The 27,800-nt window shown below is 40.5% G+C and overlaps 1 protein-coding gene across 5 annotated transcripts in view; it reads right to left on the reverse strand.

Annotated features, from left to right (window-relative positions):
- Window positions 1-27,800, reverse strand: part of HELZ (helicase with zinc finger) — a 294,520-nt gene that overhangs the window by 118,540 nt on the left and 148,180 nt on the right. For 4 of the 5 annotated variants that reach the window (XM_033960981.1, XM_033960983.1, XM_033960978.1 and 1 more), the window contains 6 exons: window positions 18,832-18,962; window positions 14,916-15,095; window positions 13,750-13,854; window positions 10,548-10,726; window positions 5,981-6,099; window positions 5,435-5,580 (listed from right to left, as the gene is read on the reverse strand). In XM_033960981.1, the coding sequence (XP_033816872.1) occupies window positions 5,435-5,580; window positions 5,981-6,099; window positions 10,548-10,726; window positions 13,750-13,854; window positions 14,916-15,095; window positions 18,832-18,962 (860 nt within the window). The remainder of the gene's footprint in view (window positions 1-5,434; window positions 5,581-5,980; window positions 6,100-10,547; window positions 10,727-13,749; window positions 13,855-14,915; window positions 15,096-18,831; window positions 18,963-27,800) is intronic. The other variant, XM_033960980.1, reaches the window with a different exon arrangement.

Genomic DNA, 27,800 nt, shown 5'->3' on the forward strand with positions numbered 1-27,800 from the left:
ACGTCGTCTTCACTCCGTGGAAAATGAAAAACTGATGACCTTGCAAGCTGGGGTCAGGTGGGAAGGCACTCGCACATGCGCGGTGCAGGCAGTCTTAAAGCTTGCAAAAGCTTAAAGAGATACTACACTTTTCACTGCCATACTGGGGCTCCGTGGATGACGTCACCCACATGTGAGAATATGCTGCCTGCTTGTCCTAGAACAGTGTTTCTCAACACGTGGTACCCTTGGGGGTACGCAGGCCACTTGTTGGGGTATGCGGCCTAGCCACTGCTGCCAGGGATCCTTCCCTGCCCACCCGCTGCTGAAGCTGCTGCCGGTGATCCCTCCCAGTCTGTCTAAACACCCACCCCCCACCCCCGAAGCCATCCCTGTTACTTGGTTGGAACCAGACTCGCTCCATCCTCTACCAGCAGCAACTCCATGCAGGGACTTAGGCAGCAACTCACACGCTGTGTAGCTGACCCACAACCTTCTCTCCGTCAGAATTGATGTCAGAGGGAAGGATTGTGGGAAAGCCATGTGCAGCATGTAAATGGCTGCACACGCCATCCCTGCACAAAGTTGCTGCGAGTCCGGCTCTGACAAAGTAACATGGACAGCTTCGGGGGTGGTGTGACAGGCGGGCAGGCTGGCAGGGATCCCCAGCAGCTTCTGTGGATGGGTCGGCAGCTTCGGGGAAAGGGGGGGGGGGGGCAGATAGAGATCCCCAGCAGCTTCTGTGGACAGGTCGGCTTCAGGGGAGGGGGCAGGCAAGGATCCCCGGTGGTGCAACTTAATTTTGGGAGAAAGGCTGGAAGGTAGTGAGGGGAGGGGACACGAAGTCGACAAAAAGAAAGGGGGCATGAACATGGGACACAAAATGGAGAGAGGAAGGGGGCACTAACTTGGAACAAAGGAGGGGGGAAAGAACAGAAAGGGAGAATTGTTGGGAATAAGTGTGAATGAGAGATGGTGCACATGGGGAAAGGAAGAAAGGAAAATTGGGCATGAAGAGAGAGAGGAGCGAGGTAGAGATACATGGGGAATAGAAGGATGAGGGGAAGAAATGTTGGATATGGTTATGGAGAGGGACCAGAGGGACAGTCTGAAGGGGATGCAAGGGGGAGGAATGTTGGACATAGTGATGGAGGGAGAGATGTGGCATGGTGTTGGAGAGGTGTGATAGAAGGAGAAATGGGCAGTGGTGAAAAATGCTGCACATGATCTGGGGGATGAGAGAGGGAGAAATGTTGAATGTGGCAGTAGAGGGGGTGGGAGAGATGCCTGGATCTCTCAAGACAGATGGAGAGAGAGAGAGTGAGAGAGAGAGAGAGACTTGTTGTCAATGGGGTGGAGTAGAGAAAGAAAAGTTGGACTCATGGAGGGACAGAGAGAGATGTTGGTTTGGGAATGGAATGAGGTCTGGAGGAGAGAAAGCATGTAGAAAGAAATATTGGATGCAGTCAGAAAGACGTGCAACCAGAGACTCATGAAATCACCAGATAACAAAGGTAAAAAAAATGATTTTATTTTCAATTTAGAGATAAAAATGTGTCAATTCTGAGAATTTATATCTGCTATCTATATTTTGCACTATATTTGTTTATTTTTCTATACTTGTTACCGAGGTGACATTGCATATTTTAAAGTCATCTGTGTTGACCTCTTTGAAAAAAATCCGAATATAAATGATAATTAACATTTTCTCTGCGTAGTGTGCTTTGTGTTTTTTAATTTTGAGGTTACCATTATGTATTAAGATTATATTGTGTGTATATGAGAAATGTATGGAAGAAATTGCATTACAATTAGTACTATTATTATAGAGTGAAGTCAGGGGCAGAGCTTGGGCGGGGGTACTCGGTTGGTATTTGCTAAGCATAGGGAGTACTTGGCTTGAAGAAGTTGAGAAACTCTGTCCTAGGATATTATGATTCTATGCTCAGCAAAATTATAAAAGGTGACTACTAGAGAATGACACGGTGGTTCTTACCCGTGGGTAGCCGTGGGTAACCCGCCAGAACGGGGAAAGAAAAAATAGTGGTCGCTGCGGGGACGGGGTCAAGGCCATTCACTGCCCCGTGGAGCGGTCTTGTCTCCGCAGTGAAGCAATCACGAATCGTGCAGTCCAGCATCCTCACCCGATCGCCGCATTCTGCCATTTCCCTCCCTCCACCTCACCTTAGGTCCTGACTTTAATTCTTCTTCTCCCAGTCGCACGCTTTCAATAAGACGCATGCGCAGCTGCTTGAGTTGTTGAATTTTCTCCTCTGATGTAACTTCCTGTTTCCGGTTGTGTCAGAGGAGAAGATTCAACAATTCAAGTAGCCGTGCACGCACAGCTTATTGAAAGCATGCCATTGGGAGAAGAAGAATTAAAGTCGGAACCTAAGGTGAGGTGGAGGGAAGGAGATGGCAGGATGCGGCGATCGGGCAGGAGGGGGGCTGCTGGACCGCGCGATCCGTGATCGTGCATGTTCCCTCACACTAGGAAGGAGGGAGTGAAAGGGAAAGAGATGCTGGGCCAAGGGGATGAAGAGGGAGAGAAATATTAAACCCATAGGCAGGAAAGAAATGTGAGCCAGATGCTGGAAGCAGGGGGGGAGGGAGAAAGAGGGAAAGAAGCTAGATGGGGTTGGAGAGAAGAGACACATTGGTGTGGAAGAGGAAGAGAGGGGAAATCTGGACACAGGAAGGAAACAGAAACAGAGGGGAAATTATGTGCATGGGGGCATAGGGACAGAGACATAAAGGGGACTTACATGGGGATGGTATATGGACACAGGGGGGGCAATGCCAGATACAGAGGGGAGATATTAGAAATGGGGAAAAATAAACACAGAAGCGTAATGGTTTGTGGGGTTAGGACGGGGACCGAGCTTGCAGGCTACGGCAGCTTGCACAAATTACTTTGTAACGCACCATGAAGATAAGAGGGAGGGAGATGGTCGGACCACACGAGGGGTGCTGAAAGGCGGTAGAAAGGTACAGACCTTGAAGGGGGTGGCGAGAGGGAAGGGTGGTGGGGGAAAGGAATGGAACCGACGCTGAAGGGGGGTGGAGAGGAACAGACACTGAAGGGAAATGTGGAAGACAGAGTGGGGAGAAGATACTAAAGGGAAATGGGGAAGAGAGAGCGGGGAGAAGACGCTGAAGGGAAATGGGGAACAGAGAGTGGGGAGAAGACACTGGAAAGGAAGAAGACAGAGATGCCAGACTATGGGGGGAGTGGAGGAAAGAAGATGGGTGCCAGACCAATTGGGGAGAGGGTGAAGGGAGAGGCACAGTAACAGAGCAAATGGAAAACGCAGAGAGAAGACAGTCAGTGGATGGAAGGAATTGAATGAGAAGATGAGGAAAGCAGAAACCAGACAACATAGGAAAAAAAATTATATTTATTTTATTTTTTTTTGCTTTAGGATAAAGTAGTATATTAGTTGTGTTGATAAAAATTTATAAACAAAGCCCTGCCAGCTGAACATCTCTTTCTCTAGTTCAGCAGCCAGAACTTTGATTTATAAGGAAGGAATAAGCTAAATATTGCAGTACTGAGGCTTATATGGATGCTATGGGGACAGTTGTCGTGGGGACGGGGTAGGGACAGTGGTGATGGGGATGGGGCGGGGACAGGGTGGTGACAGGGATGGTGGGGATGGGGATGGGGTGGTGACGGGGACAAATTTTTTCCTCGTGTCATTCTCTAGTGATTGCACAAAATACTAGACTATAAAATAATGAATTAACCCCCCCTCCTAAACTTTAATGTTACATTTCCCAGATTTACTTTTTGCCAGTATACAAACCAACTCGGTTCCCTCAAAAGTGCACAAGAGCACAGGCACCTGTCAGACTTTGTCCTACTGCTGCCACTTTGAACTTGTACAAACCAAACCTCATGGACAACACTTTCTGTGGACTGATCTCACAAAGCAAGAGATCAACACACAAACTGTAATTGCATGCTTTAAGCTACTGCATAGTTTTAGGACAAAGCAGTACCAGCCAACAGCAGTGGTGACTATGGCATGGGGTGAACTCATTCAAGAGGTCCAGTCACAGAGCTGCAGTACAGTTTATTTTTATATGTAGGGAGATATAAGAATTAGGAGAGAGAATATGCAGGCAGTGGGAAGAAAGAGGCAAGGGGAAGAAGCCATAGGAGCAAATGCTGGTAAGAAAAAAATCTACACATGTAGCAGATGCTGGGAGAAAGGAACAAGAAGTAGAGGGAATTGCTGGGGCAACTGGGCAAATGCCAGAAAGGAAGCAGGGAACGGTGACAGATGGTGGTGGGGAGAAGAAAGCATGGGACTGATGCTGGGGAAGGCAGGGTGAAGAGAGGCAAAGGGTAGATGCTGGAAGGGAGAGAAGGGAGAAGAAGGGGCTGCTGGGAAGAGACTAGAATAGGCAGGGGCAGATGTCAGTAAAAGAAACAAAGAGGCAGGGAAATAATTTGAGGAAGAAATAAGATAATAAGAAGGTAGATGCTGGAAAAGGAGAGGAAGAGGCAAAAGAATGGGATGGACTAAGACTGTAGTAGGGTAGATGCCAATAATAAGAGAACGAGAGGCAAGAACTAAAACAGAAAGAAATTGATAGGTCTGAGAGACAATATGGAGATGAAGGAAGGAGGAGACAAACAAGGGAGAAGGAGAAGATAAGTGGGTAATGGGGTAGATGAGAGTAAAAGATGTGAGAAAGCCTAGGGAAAAGTGAGACAAGAAAGATAAAGCTTAGGTCTACTACTACTAGTAGGCGCACGCTGCACTGTACATTTTAACATAACAGACAATCCCTGTTCAGAAGAGCTTACAATCTAATTTAGACAGGACATTTAGGGTTGGGGAGATTATGGTAGAGGAAATGATACAGTGGGTAAAGGTATCTGGTAGCAGTGAGTGGGAGTTAAGAGTTGAAAGCAGTTTAAAAAAAAAAGGGCTTTTAGCTTAGATTTGAATATTGCTAGGGATGGAGCACGACATATTGATTCAGGCAGCCTGGTCCCTGGTGATTAGCTAGAGGCAGTGGTAGAACTATAACAAACTGCACATGCAGGAACAATGATATGTCCAACAGTAGGACACCTGTACAAGCCCCAGAAAAAATAAACTGTTTACCAGGTATCTCAAGCAATGCTGATCCTTAAAATATTAATAATTCTGACACATCTCTTTTCTCTCCCAAATAAAGAACAATTAGTGTATAAAATGGTAATATAAACATTTTTTTGCAGAAAGGAAATACTATTTTCACTAATTCATCCAACAGATGGTAAGTTTCAAACCAATTTATTTAAAAAAAAAAAAAGAACCAAATCTCACTACCTACCTTAGTTTTCAGCACACTGTCAACTTTAAATCACATTTTCTACTTGAATAATAAAAACGTTTCGCATTTAGGCTTATTACTGCTAGGCAGATAAGTGTGATACAGTGGAAAAGTTCACACCTACTTGATGATAGCTTCATGGGAGCGATAGTTCTCACACAGTAGGATCCTGCATGGAAACTCTGCAGGGTAGTGTTCATACAGTCGATCAAGTAATGAGACATGAAGGTTTCTCTCCCTGGCAAATTCGCTGTAGACGAAAGGACTGAGCTGTAATACACACACCGAAACAAAAATAATTAACCATACATGCAGCGAATGCCCTTTCAAATGTTTAAACAGTAGGATACACCCAACTGGTGTCTTTAGAACTTAATAAGGTCTCTTCTAGGCTGTGCATGCTATTTTCCAATTTATAGCTAAAAACTTCACAAACACACAGTAGCAACTTTTCCAAAATCATGATTCGGGCAAAAAATAACACACCTTTTGCTCAAATAGTACATTCTACAGTGCCCATTTCATACAGCTACAGTAAAATGCAAATATCCCATACCTAGGTTCAATACTCATGTAAACCGTTCTGAGCTCCCTTGGGAGAACGGTATAGAAAATTGAATAAATGAATGAATGAATAAATAAATACACAAAAAATTTCTCAGGATCTTACTTGCATGTGATCTCCAGCCAAAACAATTCTGGTGTTTTTATTAGCCAACGCTAGGGGCATGATGGTTTCACATTCCATGGCCTGTGCAGCTTCATCTAACAGAATGTGTGTAAAGAAACCTAAAATAAAAAATACATGTAATAATTAAATGTAACAAACAGTGCATTCACATTTGTCAAATATGGACCTATAGTGGAAATATACTGCACAACATTGCCTTTGCAGGAAAACACATCCTTTGAGACTGGTATTTTATTACTTGGAGATAGTCAAGAAAAGTATAGTTAAAACTAGGTGACACTATTATCACATGCTGTATGAATGTTCACACAAGGGTTAAACAGCTCTGTTTGGACTTTTGTCGGTTTCTCTGAGCCAATCAGATATTTTCTTATGAATCTAAAGTTTAGAAAAGTAGTCCATCTCTCTCACAGTAATATAGTTTTCAGGACAGATTTATTTTTTCTAAAACAAAAATTACATGGACCATGACAACACAAAAACTACAAGTTATGTGAGCTAACTTAAGATTAATTTTACCTAGGTCACAGGAAAACCTTGCACTCTACCATTTGACATAATTATTTATTTAAAACATTTCTATGATCTATAATGTTTTGATATTTGTTTTACCATGTGGTGCAAGAACTCAAAAGTTTTGTGTGTCAGCCCCAGAAAAGATACACTGTAAGAAAAGTATTGCTGGAAGAAACAGTCATTTTTATAATTGCAGTGAACCTCCCCAGGGCATATTCTTCACTCAGTTATCATGAAGGGGCAATATACTAGGCCATGTTACCTGTTAATGCAATAGTTATCATGCACAAATTTTTAATGTGGCATCAACTCGCGCTCGAGTCCTAGCGACTTGATGAATTAAGGATCTAAAAAGAAATCGGTTTTCTGCTAGTCCGGAAAGGTCCTCCAGCTTCATCCCCAAGGTTATTTTCAATGTGTCCAGCAATATGGTTGCAGGTCGCCCTCTTCACTTGGTTCCTTCGATATTCCCAAACATGATGTCCTTCTCCAATGTCTCTCTCTTCTGACGGTGTGACCAAAATAAGACAGTCGTAACTTCATCATTTCTGCCCCGTAGCAAATGCTAAATTTCCATATTTACTTCTAACTGTCTAACACACAAGAGGGAATGAGCCTTACAGTTAACATGGAGCTAATTACTGAATGTTAATTAAAAATGTCAATCTCACTTAGGTGTCAATTACAGAATCATGCTTAGTGGCAACTAACAAAGCTTAGACCAGAGTTTTAAAAGCCTATATTATACAATAGGTGCCCAAGTCCATTACAGAATCGCACCTAAGTCTTTCTCCACCCGACAACACACCTACTTTGGCGTTAGGCACTAACAGACTCCATGTGATAGGCAACTATCTTTTGTAGAATCACACCTAAGAGGATAAGCACCTATCCTAATTAATTTTTATTTTTTTCCAATTATGAGCCAATTTACTAATTAGGTTAAGTGCCTCTTATAGAATATCCCCCTTAATGCATGGTAAAGAACTTTTCTCTGCCTTAGCTAAATGCCAAACTGCCATGAAAGCATCAGGCATAGATGTTCAAAAATATCATCCTGAAAACCCAGACAATATATATTTTTCACATATTTAAAAAAAGCATAAGAATGGTCAAAACAACAGCTGGCATAGTTAAAAAAGTGAGAGAAAGGAGTTTATTAGAGCTAAAAGAACATCCTGAAAATGGAAGAATCATCCAACTGAAGATAAGAAACAAGATAAGGAATGGCAAGTCAATGCAAAGCACTGATGAGGAAAGCAAAGAGATGCTTTGGGGAAAAAAGCTCGACTTAGAGGCAAAAACATAATAAAAGCTTTTCTAGGTAAATATATTTTATTTATTTATTTAAAACATTTATATCCCGCATATCCAAATTCTATGCAGGTTTCAGAAATAACATAAATAAATCAAATTCTAGAAACACATGCATACAAATATTATAAAAACAACAGTCAATGAAGTATAAACAATAAAGAATTAAAATAACAATTATCCATCACAGATCAAGAAAAGCCTTTCTAAAAAAATAAGATTTCAAACTCTTGAGAAAAGCTAACAAATTAGGGATAAAATGAACTGACTCAAAGAAGGGAATTCCATAATAGAGGACCTGCCACACCAAATACACGAGAACAGCTAATTGCCTTGGATATGTGTTGAATAGAAGGAACAACCAGTAGGTTCTTGGATTGAGATCTCAAAGAACGGGAAGGAACATATAGTTCCAATAAAGAATTTACTTCCTTTGGTAAGGAGCATTGTAAAGCCTTATATACTAACGTTAAGATCTTAAATTGGATTCTCCATACTACTGGAAACCAATGAAGTTCAACAAGTAGAGGAGAAACAAGCATATAATGAGGTAGGCTGCCAATCACCCTTGCTGCGGATTAGAAGCAAGAAGCTGGTAAAACAATCAGTTGGACTGCTAGAAGATAAAGGGTAGAAAAAGGCTTTGGTCTTCACTGAGGAAGATGTGGGGGAGATACCATGCCAGAAATGGTCAGACAGAGGAACAAACAAATCTCTGTAAACCTGGAAGAAGTAATGAGACAATCTGACAAAACTAAAAAGAACAGCCAATCACCTGGACTGGATAGTATACATCCCAGAGTACTGAGAGAACTAAAAAATGAACTTGCAGAGCTATTATTAGTAATATGTCATTTATACTTAAAATCAAGCCTGGTATATAAAGATTAGAGTGTGGCCAATGTAACATCAATTTTTTAAAAGGGCTCCAGAGTTGATCCAGGAAATTAGAGACCAGCGAGTCTGATCTCAGTTCTGTACCAAATGGTAGAGACTATTATAAAGAATGGAATTATTGAGCAGATAGACATGAATTCCTTGCGATGAGATTACTAAGTAGTAAATTTAAAACAAATCTGAGAAAATATTTCTTCACTCAACATGTAATTGAACTCTGGAATGCATCGTCAGAGAATGTGGAAAACGATTGGGCAGGTTTCTTATATATTTATTTTAAAAATGTATGAAACGCTTAAATCTAAGCAATGACAAACATTTACACCCACAATTTCAAGCATTATTAAGATGGACTTGGATAAAGCCATTACCTATTCCTGGGATAAGCAGCATAAAATCTTGCCAGGTACTTATGATCCAGATTGACCACTGATACAAACAGGATACTATGCTTGATAAACCTTCAGCCTTTCCCAGTATGGCAAACGCTTATGAACTTATGAACTTTGAAGTTACCATTTACTAATTTTGACCTTTAGTAAAGCAAAATATTACTGCACTCGTTATCCATCTTTCAATCTCGAACATAAGACACAAAAACATAAGAGAAAAAACACTCTGCACACTTAAAACTGACCTTGCTAGAGGCTAGTTAAGGAGGACTGCAATTGTATTCATGAATTAAAACCTCATGATAAAAACTGACAAATGCTCTGCGGTGCACTATAGATAACATTCCTGTGCTGACTGGTAAATAAATGAAAACTTAAAAGTAGCATTCTTCTTTCAAGTGTCAGACAGTAAGTGGGTCATGAGCTTTTATCCGTGAACACACACTATATATATTTAACTGAATTACCTTTATGAGGTTCACTAGGAACTGAAGTAAGGAAGACAAATGTTTTGTTTGTCAATACATTTATGGCAGTTTACAGGGTTTTTCTTAGCTCTTTTCAACGGTTCTTTTTTGACCCCCAGGCTTTGGAGCAAGTTCTCTTTCCTGCAAATAACTGAGCAGAATCAGATTCTTGTTCAGCACCAGACATCTCATGCATATGGAGGCCAACTTTGGACTTATAAATCTCTCTCTTTCCTTCTGTCACATCAGTCACAATGAACTGTAGCATCTGGCAGACAATGGCTACAGGCTTCCAGTGAGGTTTCATAGGATAACTGTTGCACCTCCAAGAAACCTGCACAAAAATGCAACTGTGCCTCTAGAAGTAATAGGATTTTTTTCCCACAGCAACTTTGAACATATGACTTCTAAGTATACGAGACCTCAATCCTAAAGCCGTCGCAGTGCAATAGATGCTTTTACTTCTGGTCAGCTACCTACACCTGTATATTACTATGCATCATGGGCTTTTTTGTTTGTTTTTCTCTGTCTTTTTTTTTTTTTTTTTGACCCAGTTGTTTCTTCTTCCTACTTTATCCTTCCAGGTCAATCAGTCAGGATTAGGGCAATGAAGTAGAACCATGCACCTTCAAGGTAAAAACAAACAAACCAACCAACCAACCTTGGTTATTGGAAAATGATTTTATGACCCCCCCCCATGCTTTAAGGCAAACTGCTACAACAGTCCCCAGCTGGGGCTTTGCAGCCATAATCCTTGAGTGTGTACAATCATGGTCTCCAAGTTTGGTCAGTAGGTTTTGTCACTGATCAATAGCAATGATCCAGTTATTTTGGTATTTTTAAAAAATTATTATTTTAAACATTGCTGCCCTTTCTAGATAAAACATTTGCCACTTATCTTTGCACCAGTGCAAATTTTGTTACCTAGGAAAATTATAATCTCTTAGTAAATTAACTTACCAGGTTCAAGATCCAGTTGACAAAGATACTGTGAGGTGCTCAAAGTAACAACTACTACTCTATGTCTAATAATATCTTCCTTCTGCGGCATCTGAAAGGTGGAACGCGTGCTTGAAATCAAACAGTACTGATGCACAACTGGATGGACAGTTTTGACCCATCGATTTCTGAAATATACCCTGAAAAGAAAAAAAAATGGTACTGCTTTCATTTGTATATCACTTCACCTGCAAATGACTCCTAAGGCAAGCTCAACCCTGAAGATTTTTAACAAGATTTCCCAAAATATGTTTGAAAGGAAGCAGCAGGGAGAAGCAATTCTAGCAAGAGAAACATATCTACAAGGTGTTCTCTTAGGCTTCCATGTATGGCCTCATGATTGTTGCATCTGGGTAGGTAAAACCAACATTTCAGCCATCATTGTGTGAACACCCCGAAGAAAGTAAAAGAATGATGCCTGAAATGTCAGTTCTATCTATCCAGATGAGGTGAGACCCGGATAACTGCAATAATCATATCTAAAAAGTGGATCATCAACATCCCTGTTCTACTAGGCTCTTATGTGTGGATCACACTAAGGAAATACACTTTTGAGTATAGTTAGAACTAATACCACAGCATCACAAATTAATAAGACATAATCAGGCCCATTTTCATTAGGAACTTTATGCAACTACTTTTTAGAACCCAAAAATCCAGCTGATATTTGGACTGAAGATACCTGTGCATTTTGTGTTAGAATATCAGCTTATGTGGCTAAAAAAGGAGGCTGCTTATCTGTAATGAAGGTTCATTGAAGGTAACAGGATAAATCAGATACACAAGTACAGTGAAGTCATCTAAAATAAATAGCTTTCACAAAGCTCATTAAAAATTAGATTTTTCTGAGTGTGCATGGAACTTCCTGTGCAGCCACCACCTTATAAGTTCCCTCAGTCTAATGCAGAACTTAGGTGTCAACTCTCATGTATCTCTATCTATGGAGAACTCATAACGAGTCGGCAACTTTGCTTTCTTCATTAATAAGCAGGATGAATTAACCATACAAGCTGGAAATCCCAAAGTTCATGACTGACATACTTTGACTTGCCTTAGTTTCTGAGGGTTAAGCCCAACAGACTGAATGAATTCTTTGCTTCAGTCTTTATGGAAGATGTAAGAGATTTAACTAAACCGGAAATGGTTTTCAAGGGTGATGATGCGGAGCAACTGAAAGAAATCTCAGTGAATCTGGAAGATGTACTAAGCCAAATTGACAAGTTAAAAAGTGATAAATCACCAGGATCGGATGGTATACACCCCAGGGTACTAAAAGAACTCAAACATGAAATTGCTGACCTGCTGTTAGTGATCTGTAACCTGTCGCTAAAATCGTCTGTAGTTCCTCAAGATTGGAAGGTGGCCAATGTTACACCAATGTTTTTAAAAGGGCTCCAGGGGAGATCCAGAAAATTACAGACCAGTAAGCCTGACTTCAGTGCCGGGCAAAATGGTGGAAATAATTATAAAAAATAAAATTGTGGAACACGTAGACAAAACACAATTTAATGAAAATATAGTTGAATTTCATGATGGAACAGTTTACTATCTGCAAAGTAAATACTTCATTAGTGGATCTTTCTCCACAGTTGTTGCCTGAATCTGTTGGGAAAGTTACTATATTGGTTACTGTGTTACTAGAATCTGATTACAGTTGAGTTTTTAAAATGTCTTTTCCAGTTTATGATGAAATTTTAAGGTGGTTTAATTAGGATGTTTCCAAATGTGTCATTTGAAACTCTGTGTTGTAGGTGTCAAGATTTTACATTAAAGTCCCAAGGTCTAGCTTTAGGAGCTACTTTTATACAAGCAGATAAGACAGGAGGAAGGGAAGCCTTTGGAACTTTCTCAAAACCTCATGTAGATAACTTACAGATTTATATCATATACATTGTCTAACTTGGGAAAGGTAATAATTGTAACACTGACATATTAAAGAATTTTTCAAATTCAGAAATTTACAAACTACAGATACCATTGATTTAATAAGTTCATCACATACATCCTTAACCTGTTTGACCATTCCTTGGACATACTGTAGTTCTCAACTTTTGGTTCAGGCTTGATGTTTATTCTCAACTAGCACTTCATATCAAAGCTCTAATTTAGCACCCCCCCCTCCCTTTTACAAAACCATACATGATGCTTTTAGCGCTGGCCAGCATGCTGAATGCTCTGCGCTGCTCTGACGCTCATAGGAACTCTATGATGTCGAAGCAGCACAGATCGTTCAATGCACCAGTCGGCGGTAGAAACCTCTTGCACGGTTCGATAAAAAAAAAAAGGGGGGGGTGTCAGTGAGCACAACCTTTTTGAGTTCGGAAAAAGGTTTTAAATTCTCTCTACTGAGGATTCTTCTCTACCTTGATCTTCATCTACTACAATAGGGCTTGGCATTAATCCCTTAACAGAGTTTACAAACTATGGTATGATGTTATCTTTCATTGGCTTTGTTGTGATAAAATGTTTTGGACAAGAGTCAGACAACAATAACCCCACTAACTGGTTAAACCTGTGAAGACTTGATGCAGAGCTTTCCAAAACTTCTAGTGAATTCATTCCTTAATGATCAGAAAGTTTTGTTTGCCTCTAGTCCTTCAGAATCTCTCAGCAGCAAAATGCAGTGCATTTACAAAATAATCGAGCCAAAACCAAGGAAAATTGACCCCAAAGTATCCATAGAGAAAAAAACCCCAGAAGAAACCAAAAAAACGCTGTTGAGTGACGATGTTACTGAAATGGACTTTACGGAAAATATCAAAGTTCCAAAATTACAATAAAGTCATCCACATAAAGATAAAATAATCCACATAAAAACCTAAAGTACCTAATCCGCTGAGAGCGCAGGACCAAACACGGTCCGCGTTTCGACAAAAAGTCTTCTTCAGGGGTCCCTGAGGGTCACTGAAGCCCTATGTTACCCTTCTGTGTACCTTTATAATTTTATAAATCAAACTATGTTCATGTTCAAAATATACTTCATGACTCTGCATCTTGAGATTTGGGGAGTTCATGGTAGCTTAATCTTCAAAAGTGATTTAATAACTATTGTTAAGTCCCAAGATCAATTTTAGTTTTTTGTGGCTCTCTAAAACTCTCTAAAGACACATTTTCATAACCATATCTGGTATGTTACATTAGGTCAGTTAGTCATGAAGAATACCTGAGAGGTCTTGCATGGGGATTGCCTGCTTCTACGTAGGGATGCAGATAATCCTTTATGTAGAGATCAGCAGCGCTATTAGAGTGAGTGCAAATAAGAATCCTGCTGAGATAGAAAAAGCAAAGAAAGAAATTAGTGAAACATACAAGAATTAGGAAAAGCAAAAAGGCTCAAATTAAGAAAAATATTCAGTTTAATCTAAATGAATCAAATTACAAACCTACAAGACTCAAGTGAGGTGATCAAAAACTTAAACTATTGAACTTATACAAGAAATTCAGAATATAATGTGTTAACCATGATTCTTTTTTTTTTCAGTTAAAGTGAAAATCATGGGTTTATGCACAATTTATTTTTAAATGGAAATCATTTTATGTTACAGGTACTTAGGGCCTTTTCTATCAAACTGCGCTAGCAGTTTTTAGCACAGAGAGCCGATCTGTATGGCCCGCGTTGCTCCCGACGCTCAATGGAACTCTATGAGCGTCGGGAGCAGCGCAAGCCATTCAGCGCGGCTCACCGCGCTACAAACTGCTAGCGCAGTTTGACAGAAGAGGCCCTAAGTGTTTTAACAACTTGAGTATATACAGTACATACATAAAGCATATAAACACAATTGTCTATAAAGTACTTTGTATGAATGTACCGTGTTAGCTATCTAATTATTGTGTTGTCAAACAACTGCAAATCATTTGGGTAGAAAGCACACATTTGGCATCTGTGAAAAATAAAAACTGGGGATCATATAACCAAACATATGAGCTAATACTTAATAACCAGTCTGCACTGAAATCTCCTCTCAAATGATATGTTCTCACTAATGTTTTGACAATGTAAGAATTGTCGAACAGAGTTGACACTAAATGAAAACAAGACCACATACACATGAGATTCTCATTTGACTGGATTGTATTTTATTGATTAAAAAAAAGTAAAATGGCCCAAACTTCCAAGACATGGATAGAATTGCTACTCTGTCTCAATTGTGCCACAAAGAGCTTCCACCAGACTTTCTCACAATAGCACACTAAAAGGGCACTGTGTGCAAGCTGATGAAGGCAATTAGAACAATTGATTTCACTAAGCTACATGAATGTTTTATGCTTTTAATTGTGGCTTCCCTTTAAAAGTAAAATGTGACATTCTAATTCTAAATCAATCTATACCTGGTATCCTGTTGCTTGAGTATGTGCTTGACTGCTTGAGCTAAAGTGAATGTTTTGCCTGTCCCATAGGGACCGATGATAAGAACAGGAGGCAGCTGTATTGAAAGCGGGGTTGTTATAGCCAGAACAGCTTCCTTCTGCTTGGTGTTCAATCGAGGGTCCAATAGTTCATCCCACTGCCTACAAAGAAAAAGCAAACCTTTTACAATGCAGCTATATAAATCTCAGTTACAGAAAATAGCAAATAATACACAATAGGGATAAATGCTAGATAATTTTTTTTTTTTGTAAATCTTTATTCATTTTCATATCTTACAATGTATAATAATCAATCAATTTTTACAAATCACTTGACAATCTTACCTATAATCTTTAAAGTATAAAGAATCCCTTCCCACCTACCCCATCCATTAATAATAAATCAATTAGCAAATATCATATTTCCCAATCCCACCCCACATATATCTTATATAATAACAAGGTGCTAGATAATAAATTTTGCACTTTATCTTCTCTACACACCCACACCACCACATATGATCTGTATTAGGGGTCCTCACCAGCTCAAGGACAGGATGGGGCCTCCTCTAAGGCAGTGTTCCTCAACCCAGTCCTTGGTGCACACTCAATTAGATTTTCAGAAAACCCACAATAATATGCATGAGAGATGCCTCCTCTTATGCAAATCTCTCCTATGCATATTCATTGTGGATATCATGAAAAACAACTGGCTGGGTACATCCAAAGAACTGGGCTGAGAAGCACTGCTCTAAGGACACAATTTGTCAGCTAAGAGGAGCTACTGCTATATCAAAGGCCACATTCCTATATGCCCGAGTCTACCACCTCTATATTAGTTCTAAGGACATGAAATCTGTACAGATCTTCTGTACAGCACTACAGTCTAAGTGATTTGGCTAGTCTCAAGATTAATTATAACCGAGTCCACTAGTCCCCAAACTTTTCTACATAAGATCAGGACCTATATTAAAAATAATGAAGTAAGAACAATGAATTAAGGTATTCTTTTGTATCACTGAAGTACAATGATATTTAAAATAATTTATAAAACTGCTGTTATAATGCTGTTTATCCCTAGTTGTTTGGAATGCCCTCTCAGAGGTGATGATAGAGCCTAAAACAGTAATGGAACTAAATAAAAAGCACAGGATAAACACAGAAGATCCTCAATAGCAAGAAAATGGAAATGAGGCTGTGAGGCAACCAGCAATCCTACTCTATTAGGTTAGGTGAGGAAAATGAGGGAAGGCAGTCTGGGTGCTGAGTTCCATACTGGAATTAATAATAATAATAATTTATTTCTTATATACCGCTATACCGTGAAGTTCGAAGCGGTTTACAATAAAGATACATTTAGTCAGTACATGGGGTGCAAGTGGTTTACGGAATTCATGCGCATCTGCTTAAAATGGACAAACTGTGCATGAAAACTTAGATGGGTCATTCTGGTCTTTATCTACAATGGTTAACTATGTAATTACACCTGATCAGAGTAAGAAAATTATTTAGAGATCATTAAGCGAAGCCCTACCCCAACCATTTTGAAGAACATCCCCTTGACTTTGTTAAATGTATCACGAGGCAAAATGTTTTAAGAAACTGTTATTTAAAGATGCAGGAGATCTAGCAATATAAACTAAAACAGCTCCATATCACTTTATTGTCATCTTAAAATGTTTAAATATTAAGACTTATATTTTGTTAAGTCGTTTTCAAAGAAAACATTGGAATATAAATCAGATGTCTGAAAGTTATGTTGCGAAATAATTCACTTCCTCCACAAAGCATGTGCCCTTCACTAGTGTGGCCTGGTATCAAGAGAATAAAAATACTTCACATTTAATAAAATATTGTGGTTGGATAAAATTCATACACATTCTTAAACTATGATAGCTCACAACAGCAAGAATTTTAAGCCTCGCTGTTTTTATGCATCAGACCGCTAACATTAGCTCGGTGTGGAACTGTGCTGACAACCTTCAAATAAGGTTTATTTATGAGTTTGATGATACAAGACCGATTCTTAACCCACATGTGAGATCACAAATATAGTAGATGAAAAGCTGATGAACTTTTGGAGTTAAACTCTACTCTGACTTTTATGCTTGTGTTTATCTGGTTTCCAGGCACTGGGAGGGCCAATGACAAAGCTGCCTCCATCTGATCCTGTCCAAAATTGTGCTCTTCCAACTACATTGGCCTACTACTGTGTAGGTTTCAAGACTGAACCTGAGAGTATCCTTAAACATGAGGCATATGATCTATATCCATTTTTTAGATGGCCAAGGAGCACAAATTTGAAAATGCAGGTGCCCTCTGCTGCTATTGCAAGGGACTGCGTTAATCATTTGGGGGGGGGGAAAAAAAGTCCTTTATTTAGTCAGACAGGATAGGATACAGGTCTGGTTCACAATGTGTAAGTACTGTATATGTATTCTCAAAGGCCTTGGATTACGAGTATAATCCGTTCCAGGAGCATGCTCGTAATCCAAAATGCTCGTTTATCAAAGCGAGTTTCCCCATAGGAAATAATGGAAACTCGCTTTGATGCGTTCCCCCCCCCCCCCCCCCCGAGAACCGGCATTGCTCCCCTCGAAGGCCCCTCCCTGCGATCAGGCACCCCCCCTGCGATCCGGCATCCCCCCGCCACGATCCGACCCCCCCCGACACGATTGGGCACCCCCCCGACACGATCCGACATCCCCCCCGACACAATTGGGCACCCCACCCCCCGCCGCCGCTTCTTACCCTCATCTGGGAACTCTAGAAGATCGGACTCAAGGCCTGCGAGTTCACGTTCACTTTCCGAGGCACCGATTTTGCAAATGTTTTGCTCGTCTTGCAAAACACTCACAAACCGGTGCACTCGTAAACCGAGGTACCAATGTATTTGTAAACCAAATGCAATACAGAATCTAAACAACTTTCTGTGTGACTGAAATGAACAAAGTAAAGAAAGGGTCAGACCAAACAATACAGGCAAGTACCAACAAAAAGATGCAGCGATGTGGAAAGGAGTTGGATGTCCAATGAATATGCACGAGAGAGAGAGAGATCTGCCTTTCATGGAGGGGATAGGCATGCAAATCTTCCAACACAGCAATGTTTCAGCTTAATTGCATCAGAGGCATAAATAAATGACATATGTATTCTTATATTTGTTTTTAGATACTCACAAGTAAAATAACATGTATAACATATATATGCAGGCTACCATATTGCACAAAAATCGAATTATCTAATGAAATACAAATCATAATATAAATAAACTAAAACATGAATAAGTTAAGGTAATTAAGGTAAATTAATTTAAAACATCAACAATTATCGCACACAAACATACCAAATATCTTGATAACTGACTTTCAAAAGATCTAATTTAATGTAACAACCATCTATAGTCTCGTGTAGTATATATTTTGGTATGTTATTTTAGGTATTTATGTCCCTGATGCAGGTGTAAGCCAAAATGTGGCTGCATCAGGCTTTTTGAATAAGAGTAACTGTTAGCATACTGCTTTGAACTCTGTATTGACATCCAACTCCTTTTTACATTTCAAAATAAAGAAAGGGATAGGATGGGATCATAAAAGAATTCCATACATTTTGGACTCAATTCTATAAATGGTGCGCAAATTTGGGCACTGATAAATATTAGCACTAAGTGCTATTCTGTGCTAAGTCTGCCAAGCCCCTTCCCTTCCCTTGTTTAAAAGCAGACTGAAAACCCACCTTCTTAATATAGCCTTCAAATCCATAACCCTACTCCCCACTTACCACCAACAATTAGAGCGTTGGTGCACACCTCTACAGTTTTTCTTCTGTCCATAGGATACAATGAGCCCTAATGCCAGATCTCACTAGGAACACTGGAGAATCATTTAAATGTTTATACCTGTTAGGACTCCAGGGTATAAGTGGACTCATGATAATATCTGGAAAGAGAATGCTATTGTCCTTGATCCTATCCAAGGCATAATGCATTTCACAGAGAGGTAACCGATTTAACTGAAACTGAAGTTCAACCTGTCAAAAGAAAAATAAAACAATGGAAAAAAATCATATACAGTTTAGCACTAATAAGAACATAAGAGTTGAAGTACTGGGACAGACCAAAGGTCTATCACAACCCAGTATCCTGTTTCCAACAGTGGCCAGTCCAGGTCACAAGTACTGGCAAGATCTCAAAGAGTATAAACAGATTTTATGCTGCTTACTCTAGAAATAAGCAGTGGATTTTCCCAAGTCCATATTAACAATAACATATGGATTTTTCTTTTAGGGAATTATCCAAACCTTTTTTAAACCCTGCTAAACTAACTACTTTAACCACATTCTCTGGCAATGAATTCCAGAGTTTAATTACATGTTGAGTGAAGAAATATTTTCTTTGGTTTGCATTAAATCTACTACTTAGTAGCTTCATTGCATGTCCCCTAGTCCTACTATTTTTGGAAGGAGTAAACAAGCAATTCACATTAACTTGTTCCACTCCACTCTGTATTTTATAGACACCTTTCTTATGTCCCCTCAGCCATCTCTTCTCAAAGCTGAAGAGACCTAGCCACTTTAGAATTTCCTCATAGGGAAGTCATCCCATCTTTTTAATCATTTTGTTACCCTTCTTTGTACCTTTTCTAATTCCGCTATATCTTTTTTGAGATGCAGTGACCAGAATTGCACACAATATTCAAAGTGCAGCCACACCATGGAACAATACAAAGGCATTAGAACATTCTCATCTTTGTTTTACATTCCTTTCCTGATAATTCCTCAATGATGACACCTAGATTATTTTTCCTGGGCGGTCACACCATATATCACTGCTGTAAGGTAGGAATAACCTTTTTTAAAACTTCAGAAGTAACTAATTGGATGGAGGTATGGCCTAGTGGTTAGAACTGCCGCTTCAGCACCCTGAAGTTGTGAGTTCTATCCCAGCCTGCTCCTTGTGACTCTGGGCAAGTCAATTAATCCTTCCATTAACCCAGGTACCAAAGATAGATTGAGGGCCTGCCGGGACAGATAGGTAAAATAAGAGTACTTATTACTATTCAGTGTTTGTAAACCGCTTTCATGAAAGAGGCGGTTAATAAATCCAAAAAAATAAATGATGCTTTCAAGGAAAAATGTGTGAAAAGAACTTAAAATACTTAAGGTCAGAGCAAGATGACTGATCTACACTGGATCAGGGTGCTTAATTACCTATATATACTAACTGCCCACAAGATAACCCTGAAATAAGAATTAATTTTATCTAAAAATGATTCTTAATAACCTGAACACCAATGTTTGGTACTAGTTAATTCTAATAATTCTTCAGAAAAGGAAAGCATTTTACCATATCCAATAAGAGTGAATGCATGTGAATCACAAATGCACCTTTTGATTATTGTACAATAGTTCAAAACTATGCATCATGGGGAAGCAAGACAGCCACTTTGATCAGTCACAGCTCAGAGACCCAGAACATTTCTTTTGATCAGTTGGATCTGCAACAGTGGTTTTCTACTTTCTGTTGCCTATATGTGACTGGATAAGTAGAAGCTTTATTGTTACTTCACAATTAAAGTTCAGACATTGGAATATTGCCTGAGCTCAACTTTCTGTAGCTGCCAGTAATTGTAGGATGTTTGTTAGGTCTAGATTTGGTTGCTCAGAGAACAGTATTAGCCAGGAAGGTGAGCACTTTTGCTGCTACAGGCTTAAGACTTGTCAACTCCCACTTTATCTACAGAAGAGTTGGCTGCCATTACATCCCTAACCACCTTACTAGGCAGAATGGACCATTTCAGTCTTTTTCTGCTGTTATCTAGTATGTTACTATCTGAATTTATGTAGGTTGGCTGTTTGTGAAAGATAACACATCGGAGTTGACCTAAGTTATGAGCTTATCCTTCCCCAAGAGCTAGTTCCAGCCTCTAATTTGAATCAGTATCAGAAGACTGCTTTGGTCATTGAACTTACAGGCAAATATTTTTCTTTATTGTACAATGGCTCTTAAGTATCTAAGGTGATTCAAGAGAAATGACTTTGCAAACTTTGAAAGCTATTACATTTTTTTTACAATTTATTTTCTAATAACTCTATCTGCTATCATTGTTTTCTGTTCCTTTGTTTCTATGGAAAGCAACTCTAATCACAGGAATGGAGGAAGTGATCTAGAAAACATTCCGCTATAAAAGTAAAGTTTCTACATCTAGTGGAGGTGGAAATCGAATCGATTCATTTGCACACAAAATCAAACTCACTGATTCAAAGGTCGGCCCCCTTGAGATCTGCTCGCGTTTGAGCTTTCCCTCTGCCGCAAACACCGGCAGTTACATCAGAAGAAAGGACATTGGCATGCGCCTGTGCGATCTGTGGCGGAGACGGCGGCAGCGACGGCAACTTGCAAGCACGTTAATTTTTTTGTAGTTGTTGGCTCTTGGCTGGCTCGTTCCCAAAAGCATTTCTCCTCTCGAGTCCTCGCATCTAACTTTCAGCGTAAGTAAAGAATCTCTCTGCTGTAGTACTCTCTTCTTTTCCTGAGGCCATGGAATTGGGGGGGGGAGGGGGAAGCTGAGGACCTTTATTTAGGGAAGCTGAGAATCAGGGAGGGGGGGCTGAGGAGGAGGAATAAGGGGCCTATTTCTTTGGGGATGCTCTGGGCCTGGGGAAGCTGAGTATTGGGGAGGGGGACTGGGGAGGGGGAATATGGGACCTATTTCTTTGGATCTGGGCCTGGGGAAGCTGAGAATCGGGGGAGCTGGGGAGGGGAAATATGGGGTCCTTTCTTTGGGGATGCTCTGGGGAAGCTGAGAATTGGGGAGGAGGGCTAGGGAGGGGGAATATGGTAGTGCTGCCCAATTTCCTTGATATTGCCTTGTTTAAATAAAATGTTTAAACTTAAAAAGCTGTGTCATTGAAAATGAATTGAATCGAAAAATCGATTCAACAGGGTGAATCGAATCGAAATATTTTTCACTGAATCGGGCAGTACTACTTCTGAGATTGTCAAAACTGATGAAATGGCTTATTCTTTGAAGGAGGAAGTAGATAAAGAGATTAGTTTCTTACCTTGATAATATATTTTCCAAGAAATAGGGATAGAAACATAGAAACATAGAAAGATGACGGCAGAAAAGGGCTATAGCCCATCAAGTCTGCCCACTCTACTGACCCACCCCATTAAGTCTGAGTACTAATGACCTAGTTCCTTAACTCGACCCTCGTAAGGATCCTACTAGGGCATCCCATTTATTCTTAAAGTCAATAACGCTGGTGGCCTTGATCACCTGCTCTGGAAGCTTGTTCCAGTGATCTACAACCCTTTCTGTGAAGAAATACTTCCTTATGTCACTATCGAATTTCCCTCCTCTGAGTTTGAATGGATGCCCCCTTGTGACCGAGGGTCCCCTGAGAAAGAAGATGTCTTCTTTCACCTCGACACGTCCCGTGATGTATTTAAATGTCTCAATCATGTCCCCCCTCTCCCTGCGCTCCTCTAGAGTGTAGAGCTGCAATTTGTTTAGTCTTTCTTCGTACGAGAGACCCTTGAGCCCCGAGATCATCCTAGTGGCCATCCGCTGAACCGACTCAACTCTAAGCACGTCTTTACGGTAATGTGGCCTCCAGAATTGCACACAGTACTCCAGATGAGGTCTCACCATGGTTCTGTACAGTGGCATTATGACTTCAGATTTGCGGCTAACGAAGCTTCTATTGATACATCCCATAAGTTGCCTTGCTTTGGATGAGGCCTTCTCTACTTGTTTGGCGGCCTTCATGTCTGCACTGATGATTACTCCCAAGTCTCTTTCTTCTGAAGTCCTAGCTAGTGTTTCTCCATTTAAGGTGTAAGGTTTGCATGGATTTCTGCTACCGAGATGCATAACCTTACATTTCTTAGCGTTGAAGCCCAGCTGCCATGTCGAGGACCAGTTTTCCAACATAAGCAGATCCTGCGTCATACTATCCTGCAGATTGCTTTCACTTACTATATTACATAGTTTGGCGTCATCAGCGAATAGAGTTACTTTACCCTGAAGCCCTTGGGTCAAGTCTCTTATGAATATGTTAAAAAGGAGTGGACCCAGGACCGAGCCTTGTGGCACTCCGCTGGTCACCTCCGATGTCTCAGAGAGGGTGCCGTTGACCACCACCCTCTGACGTCTTCCACTCAGCCAATCTTTGACCCATGCAATTAGTGTCTCACCTAACCCCATAGATTTCATCTTGTTTAATAGTCTACGGTGTGGGACGCTGTCGAAAGCTTTACTGAAATCTAAGTACACTATGTCCAGAGACTCTGGTATGCTGAACCATAGGGTTATCCATCTGTGCTCACGAGCATACCTCAGAAGATATTAATCATATCTTTTCAACTCCTCTTCCTTCTCTATGGTATCTGCTGCCACTTTCAGTTTGTACCAAAGCTGGCGACAGCTCTACAGAAGAAGACAGGAGGGATATGGGGAATTCCCCAAAACCAGGGGTCTGATCTGCTCAGATGTAGTTAAAACAATCAATGAACAAACAGTAATGTAGTTAAAACATTAACAAGCCTCTGAGAAGAACAATTAATTTAAGAAACAAACAGCCTGAACATTTATGGAGCTCAACCATTCCTGCCTTGTAATCTTATATACAATCTCTTCCTAATCCAACAGTCTGACTGACAGTGAAATCTTAGCTTTGGAGCTGACCAATAAGCTTGAGTCAGAAAGCAAGCACATCAGATAATTTGCTGGGCAGGGGGGTTCAGCATACCATCCCTATCTACTGGAAATATATTATCAAGGTAAGAACCTAATCTCTTTTTTCGGTAAAATAACAATGGTATGCTAAACCAAAGAAATGTACCTAAGCAAACCCCAAACTCTAGGATGGGATAGATGAGCCTGCTTGTAGTACTGAAGACCCAAAAGTGGCATCCTCTTGTGCTGCTATGTCCATCTTGTAGAATTTGGTGAAGGTATGAAGAACTATGCTGCTGATCTACAAATTTCCTTGGGTGGAACTGTCCGTCCTTCAGCCTTGGGGAGGCCACTCCTCTTGTCAAAGTGCCTTCAAAGTGATAGGCCATAGTGTGCCACAACCGATGTATGCAGAGGATATCACTCTATGAATCCATCTAGCGATGGTGGCCTTGGAAGCAAGTCTGCCTCGTCTCACATGACTGGTTAACATGAAAAGATGATCTAAAAGACAAAACTCATTAGTCACCTCCAGGTAACACAACAGGATTCTCTTGACGTCTAAAACCTTTAAAACATTGTCTTCTATCTTGGATCCTGTGAAATGAAATGCTGGTAACCTAACATCTTGGTTGACATGAAATGCCAAAATGACTTTTGGTAAGAAGGAGGGAACTGTACGCAAGGTCACTTCTACTTCTGTGTCTCTGCATGACAGTTCCTACAATTCTGAGATTCTCCTGGCAGATGTAATGGCCACCAAAAAGACTTTGACTGATTCCATGCGGGAAGCTTCTTGCAAGGGTTCATATAGAGCACTACTAATTGTAAGACTATATTAAGATTGAAAGATGAAAATGAGTCTCAACTCGGCGGTCATAGTCTCAAGGCACCCTTCAAGAACCTGACTATATCTGGATGGGTCGCTAGCAAAGCTCTCTTCTCTCGGCCCCAGAAACATGAGAGCCCTGCTACTTGAACCTTAAGGCCCTTTTGGAGAAATGCCAGCACTGATGAGATTGGGGCATTGCTCAGCTTTAACTTTTCTCTGCTGCACCAGTGCTGAAATGTCTTCCATGCTTTAGTATATACTAAAACCGTTGTTGACTTTGGCTCTAAGGAGCGTAGTAATGACTACTTCTGAATATTCTTGTACTAGTGCTGCTTGCTCAAGTACCATGCCATAATATCAAAGCATCCCGGATCTTCTAGGGCAATCGACCCCTGCAACAGCAAGTCTGGATGTACCTAGAGTCCGAGACTCTGCTCCTTCCATAGGCATGCGAGATCCACGTACCACGGGAGCCTGGGCTAATCTGGTGCTACAAGAACTACCATTCCTGGGTGATTTGCTATTTAGCAGATTACCCAGCCTATCATGGCTCCGGGGGGGAGGGGGAAAACACATACAGCCTGGTCTCTGGCCATGGTTGAACCAAGGTGTCTAGCCCTGTACTTCCAGATTCACATCTTTGGCTGAAGAACCGAGTCACTTTTTTGATCTTTGCAGTCACCGTGAGGTTGAATGTCGGAAAACCCCATCGTCTCACAATGGCTTGGAACACTTTCAGGGACAATGACCACTCTCCTGGGTCTAAAGTCTGTCTACTCCACTAATTTGCTTCAATATTGTCCACCATGGCCATGTGCACCAAAGAGATTACCTGCAGGTGTGTTTCTGCCCAACAGAACAATGTTTTCACCTCCTGCCAGAGCGGAGAACTCCTGTGCCTCCCTGTCTGTTGACATAGACCACTTCAGTGGCATTGTCAGAGAAGATTCTGATTGGTTTGCCCTTCAGCAAAGACTGAAGTCGGTGCAGTGCCAGACAAATGGCTTGGAGTTCTAGCCTATTGAAAGACCACTTCTGCCGAGACAGAGTCCACAGTCCTTGAAATGAGTGACCGTTGCAATGAGGAGCCCCCCCCCCAGCCGAACAAGCTGGCATCCATCATTAGGATGACCCAAGAATCAATCCAGAGCGGGATTCCCTTCGCTAGAGACTGTGAGTGGAGCCACCAGCTCATTTTGCTTTTGACTGCCACTGTTTCAAGGAAGTGGAACTTGCAGAGAGTCTCTCTAAGGTGACTAGTGAGCCAACAAGGCTTCCTGGAGGGGCAACATGTGTGCCTTCACCCAGGACACTACCTCTATAGTGGCCGTTACTGACCCAAGGACTTGAAAGTAATGCCACGTAGTAAGCATTGGCTTGGCCAACAGGTCTGTAATTGAACATGAAGTTTCTGTTTGCGTGTTTCTGGAAGAAAAACTCAGCTTTCTGTTGTGTTGAATAAGACCCCCAGATACTCCAGTGATTGTGTTGGAACTAGGTGGCTCTTTCAAAAGTTCATAATCTATCCCAATTGTCCCAAAAAATCAAAAAGACACTGCAAAATAATAAAGAAATAAACAGAGCAGATCAGAGAGATATCTTCATACTCACCTGCAAAAGGAAGAACTGAAGGGTGCAGCAGAGACTGTGGAGGAGGATTGACATCTGCAGTATGCTTGTGAGCATAAATTGATAACCCTATGGTTCAGCATACCATCCCTACTGCAATGTAAATCTACATTATTTGGTCTAAATACTGAAGATTTCAAAAACAGTAAAGTGAGTGATAAAGCAGACTGGACAGAAATTCAGTAAAGATGGTGTTGTTTGAAGTGGGGAACTTTGTGTATGGGAATAGGCTGTGTCGCCCAGTGGTTGCATTATGAGTATTGTCTTCCAAGTTAAGTAAACAGTTTCTACTCCTACTCCTACTCCTACAAATAAGTAAACAGTTTCTACTCCTACAAATAAAAATTCAGTAATAAATTATTTAACCATGCATAGGTAAGCCTTTAATTTTTTGTGCAGTTCTGTTGCGATTAAGAATGGCTAACAATTTTAAAAGCTCTTACATTTTTCTTGTACCTCCAAATAAAAGGCAGAATGCAACAAGCAATACTTTTCTGGTGAACTAGTGCACACAGCGGTTTAGGGGTCCTAGAGCTAAATTATTTCAATTATCCAAGGAGCGCAATAATCCTTAAAATTGCACAGCTAGAAATGTCCTAGGGTTGCTATACAGAAAAAAAATTACAAAAAGATAAAGAAAGAAACCAGAGTGCTGCATTTATTGATGATTTATGAAAGTACATCATTACTAGTTATCAACTGTTAGAATGTGCAGCCTCCACAAATAACAACATTCTAATAAAATGGTAAATATATAAGACAAATACATGAAAAAAATGTCCCAATAAGCTCTCTCAATACATATATTTATTTTCGTATGCAGAGGAGCTCAGATGTTTTGCTTATGTTAGAGAAACTGAATTCTATGTAGGTTCTCATACAAAGCTAAGACTACCGGTAATCAAAACGGAAGAGACTATCCCCCTCTTTTACGAGTTCCTATGAGCGTCGAGAGCAGCGCGAGCCATTCAGTGCGGCTCTCTGCACTACAAACTGCTAGCTATCTTAAGTAGGCATTAGCTTACTTGAAAAATGATTAGACATTGGTCAGAATATCACGTGAGATATTTTAAATACAGATGCTTGTACATAAAAAGCATTCTTTTGTTTTTTTACAGAGATGAGAACAAATGGAGAGACCACAGTAATGGAATCTGTTGTCTAGTACAATAGTTCTCAAATCTGTCCCGGGGACCACCAGCCAATTAGGTTTTTAGGATATCTCTAATGAATAAGCATGAGACAGATTTGCATGTAATGGAAGTTAACATACATGCAAATCTCTCTCATGCATATTCATAGCCGAAATCAGGCACAGAAATAAACTATTAGTTTGCCAGCATGAAGTGTTGAAATAAATCTGGCTTCAATTCACAGTGGACAATGAACTATACTAAGTATCAGTTTCAAAGCCTGTTTTAAAAACATTATTTGACCATACTGTAGTATAACTGGGTCAGCTATTATGTTTACTGGCTAGACCAGGGGTAGGCAACGAAGGCCGGAATCCAGTCAGGTTTTCAGGATTTCCCCAATGAATATGCATGAGATCCATTTGCATACAATGGGAGGCAGTGCATGCAAATACATTCCAGCCCTCGTTGCCCACCCCTGGGCTAGACTCTAGTTAGCCTGGAATATGGCAACCAAATTAAATTTTTGAGTTGAAAAGTGGAAGAGGGCAACACTGTTTCATGTTCAGTTACACTTGCTACCAAGTCAGTT

This window comes from Geotrypetes seraphini, chromosome 10 (assembly GCF_902459505.1).
Source record: "Geotrypetes seraphini chromosome 10, aGeoSer1.1, whole genome shotgun sequence".
In the NCBI taxonomy this organism is placed as follows: Eukaryota; Metazoa; Chordata; class Amphibia; order Gymnophiona; family Dermophiidae; genus Geotrypetes; species Geotrypetes seraphini.